The sequence below is a fragment of the Octopus bimaculoides genome, chromosome 20 (assembly GCF_001194135.2).
Source record: "Octopus bimaculoides isolate UCB-OBI-ISO-001 chromosome 20, ASM119413v2, whole genome shotgun sequence".
NCBI classification, from domain to species: Eukaryota; Metazoa; Mollusca; class Cephalopoda; order Octopoda; family Octopodidae; genus Octopus; species Octopus bimaculoides.
In genome coordinates, this window is record NC_069000.1 from 35,660,194 (window position 1) to 35,664,771 (window position 4,578).

The 4,578-nt window shown below is 38.5% G+C and overlaps 1 protein-coding gene across 1 annotated transcript in view; it reads left to right on the plus strand.

Annotated features, from left to right (window-relative positions):
* Positions 1-4,578, plus strand: part of LOC106877389 (sodium- and chloride-dependent glycine transporter 2) — a 32,225-nt gene that overhangs the window by 851 nt on the left and 26,796 nt on the right. The window contains exons 2-5 of the mRNA XM_052975133.1: positions 35-166; positions 1,726-1,887; positions 3,055-3,157; positions 4,014-4,146. Of these exons, the coding sequence (XP_052831093.1) occupies positions 35-166; positions 1,726-1,887; positions 3,055-3,157; positions 4,014-4,146 (530 nt within the window). The remainder of the gene's footprint in view (positions 1-34; positions 167-1,725; positions 1,888-3,054; positions 3,158-4,013; positions 4,147-4,578) is intronic.

Consider the following 4,578-nt stretch of genomic DNA (forward strand, 5'->3'; position numbering starts at 1 on the left):
GCCATTATATTTTGATTTCTTTTCTTATTTGCAGGCGCATTCCTTATACCATACTGGATTATGCAGCTTCTTGTAGGAATGCCATTGTTTTTTCTGGAGCTTTCCTTTGGTCAGTTTGCAAGCCTTGGACCGATAACCATTTGGCGATCGATCCCTTTGTTAAAAGGTACAATTGTACGTCGTTGATAAACTCAACTCTTACTAAGTCTATCATAGTATACTGTTTTGGCGCTGGAATAATTTTTACTCGGGATGGGACATTCTTTTTTCATTTCATGATTCACGAAATACATTCTAGTATATAATATTGCTACGTGTTAAACCTGTTGAAATATTGATATGTGTGTGCTTACATCTATGTCCTTCTGGTTTTATTTTTAATATTTCTCCCAAATGGAGAAAGAACCGTTGGTTTTTAACCCCAGAATTACTGAAATATAGGAACGTCAGCCAGTATCGCAGGGTATTTTATCCGACTGGAATGAAACAATTGGGTACAGTTATTTGGAATAGCTCATTTGGCATGGGTGACTGCACATTCAACCTGTTTTGGCGGCAGTTTTGACGCTAGAGACAAATGCACACGTGCGCCCGTGCTGAGATATAGTAATACAGATTAGAGCAAGAAAGAAATGAAGAGAGAGAGAGAGAAATAGAGAACGACATTACGAATTATTAATTCAACGACATCACGAATTATTAATTTATAAAACACATTCTCTCTCTTTATACACAAAGAGAAATATGCTCACAAACATAACCAGAGGGGTGGGAAAACTGGAAGGAGAGAACGGGAGAAACATTAAAATAAGTCAGCTTCTTATCAGAAACGCCAAATAGGCAGCGCCAAAATGGCTGTGCTGAAACCTCTTTTATCCATAGCCGACAGCTCTAACGTTTCGCGAGTTCGTCACCTTGCATTACTGATTATTTTCACCAATCCACTGCTCTGCAACGCTAACAGTATCGATCATGATAATTTCCAAATAATCCAATCTTTTTTCCAATGTTTATTGGCTGTGTGGTAAGTAGCTTGCTTACCAACCACATGGTTCAGGGTTCAGTCCCACTGCGCGGCACCTTGGGCAAGTGTCTTCTACTATAGCCTCGGGCCGACCAAAGCCTTGTGAGTGGATTTGGTAGACGGAAACTGAAAGAAGCCCGTCGTATATATGTATATATATATATATATATATATGTGTGTGTGTGTGTGTGTGTGTGTGTGTGTGTGTTTGTCCCCCCAACTTCGCTTGACAACCGATGCTGGTGTGTTTACGTCCCCGTAACTTAGCGGTTCGGCGAAAGAGACCGATAGAATAAGTACTAGGCTTCCAAAGAATAAGTCCTGGGGTCGATTTGCTCGACTAAAGGCGGTGCTCCAGCATGGCCGCAGTCAAATGACTGAAACAAGTAAAAGAGAGTATTTTTATTTATTATTTTATATATTTATAATCTATATACTTATTATTTCATATATTTACTATTGTTTCCATTTTGTTCGGTGTGCTGGCACAATCGTTAGAATGCTTAGCGGAATTTTGTCCGTGCGTTCTAAATTCAAATTCCACTAAAGCTGACTTTGCTTTTCATCCTTTCGAGATCGATTAAATAAGTACCGGTTAAGTACCAGCATCGCTTAATCGACTAGCCTTTTCCTTCAAAATTGCAGGCCTTGTGCCTATCACAAAAGAATTTATTCAATTAATTTTTTTCTTTTCCTTTCAGGTTTCGGTTATGCAATGGTCCTGTGTTCATTCTTTATAACCATCTACTATAATGTCATTATCACCTACTGTTTCACATACCTTTTTGCTTCCATGACCAGCACGCTCCCATACGCTGCCTGTAACAAAGAATATAGTTCACCGGAGTGTTTTGACGGAATCAGTTAAGTAACAAAATATATCTGCTTTCTTCATGCATTTTTCTTCTCTTTATTTTACGTTCTCGTCTATTTTACTGTGAACCAATGAACAGACTCAGGAGAAATTTAGTTTGGTTACGAAGTCTCCAAAAAGCTCATTCTACTTCCTTAATGCTTAACTAATGTTTCTCACGCACAAAGGTACTCTTGTAGAATCAGAGTGACACAGTGTTATACAGCTAGAAGTTTGACTTACAGGAGAAATCCATTCTTTTCATTACATATTTTTGGTAATTTCTGGTGGGAAGGCTTTGGTCTTGTGCTGCAATTAAAAATCTTTCAGTCTCAGCTTTGAGTCCTGATCGTCACAGCCATTGTTAGGATTTTGCTTTGTCTATTTCTTTTCTGTTTAGTTTAACCCAGTATTTGCCATGAAAGGGCTTTTCTTGCCATCCTTTTATCATGATCCGTTGCTGTTCCAGTTTTGGTTTGGCTTTCAATTGTTTTATAGCTTTTGTTGTTTCTTCTTTTTCTTCATATTTGTTAGGTACTATGACTTCTTCTTTTTTGTATTTGTCAGCTTCCTTCAAAACTGAAAACAGTTTTTTTTTTGTTTTGTTCGTGTTTTGAAGCTATTTCTATTTGTTTTCCTTGCTTCTGAAGTAGGTATTTCTGTAGACCTGTGGTGGTTATTTTGTAATAGTTTTTAACTGTATAAGGCCTCTGTCACCTTCTATACGTTGTATATAACATTTCTATATCAGATTTTGGGTGGTGCATCCTAAATCCAGCCATAATTTTTCTTGTTTTCCTGTCTATTTTTGATTAGTTCATATACAGTCCAGTTAAAAATATTGTACCTGTAACTTATTACTGGGACGGCTAGAGTGTTGATACCTCTTATCTTGTTTCTCGCATTGAGCTCTGATTTCAGTATTAATCTAACTCGTCTATAGTATTCTTTCATTTGCGTGTGTTGTATCGTATTTCGTTCATTGATTCTTCAGTATTTGTATGTCTGGCTTTGGTCTAATTCTCTTATTTCTTTATCTAGTGTGGTGTTGTTACACTTAACTAGTTTTCCTCTTTTCAAGTTTGCTTTGGCACATTTTTCTAAGCCAAATTTCATGTTTATATCTTTGGTAAATCTATTATTATTATTTTTCCTTTTTTTTTATTATCATTCACAGATAATGAAACGTTACTAAACAGAGGTGAAAATATGAATTTTTCATCAACGGAAACCGATATCATACTGAACAGAACCATAACGCCCAGCGAAGACTACTTTGTGTACGTTAATACTCCTTTGGTCTTCCTTACTTAAGCTAAATGCCTCCCTCATATAATCCGTAGTCAACTGAGTCATTGAAGTGTCAAACTGATCTTAGATAAGGCGAAATTTGGTAGGTGTATCACTATATGCGGATATTTGGGGTATGCTGTTATTTTGAAAATACCTCACGATGTGACGACCGTGCCGTGCATGGTTATGGATTGTCCTTTGACAAGGTATGGCACCCGTTCAGCCACCCTGCCAAGGATACGGGGAAGTCATTGGACTGCAGCATGGTGGATTGTGAAGAGGTAGCAGAAGAGCTCAACTGAGCCAATGATGCTTCTTATAATGACGCTGTGTGCAGGAATCCTAGAAGATCAGCAGTCAGAGTTACTAAGATCTATCAAGAGAGTAATTGTAACACATCCATGGGGGGCGGCGTCCATGGGGGGCGGCGTCCATGGGGGGCGGCGTCCATGGTTGTGCTATCAGCTAATAAAAGATTCGCTATGACTCGAGCTAGCAGTTCAAGTTGATAATAATAGAACTGGATAGCGAGTCGTGGGAGTCAACGAACTGCGAAAAAAATCACCGTATTATGTTATGTTTCATCATAAGTTTGAATTTCTGCATCTTGCGAATCCATCTACAGCAGAAACAGAATAGACAGTACAGAGCAGGAATATTTGGAACAATGTTGGACGATAATATACTGGACAGTGGGTTGGGTACAGGGACAAAGTGGACTGTAGAAGTCTGAAATACACTTGACAATAGTGTATCTATGTATGTATGTACGTATTCCATTGCTATCAATTTGTATATCTGTATTTTTCCTGTTTTTCTGATCTCTGATTATATGTCTTTCAGCAATAACGTCCTCAAACAGAGCAGCGGTATTGACGTCCCTGGTAACTTTCAGTGGAAGCTAACAGTAAATCTTATTTTAAGCTGGTTCGTTGTGTTTGTCGTTCTCGTCAGAGGCATCAAGTCCTTAGGCAAGGTATTTCATTTCTCATTCCTCTCTTATGTATAACGTGTGTGTTCTACACAGTGTGTCCATGATTGTATCACCGTTCTACATTATGGGACGGGGAAGAGTAAGATGAAGAGATTTCGTTGCTATTTCTAGTAGTTCTAATGGCCATGTAAGCGTCCCTCATCAATTTGGTGTTTATCAACTAACTAGCGTGCTCGTGCCGTCAGAAATGACGGCATGAAAATTATACGGAAAATAAAATTTCCACCCCTTCCTTTCTTTCATTGCTATTACTTTCTCTCACTCCCTTTCACACAGGACTATTACTCTCACTACTTCTCCTTCACTGAATTGCTATTTTATCTCCTCCTCCACGTCCGGCGTGATTTTGGACAAATGTGTGTGTGTGTGTGTGTGTGTGTGTGTGTGTGTGTGTGTGTGTGTGTGTGTGTGTGT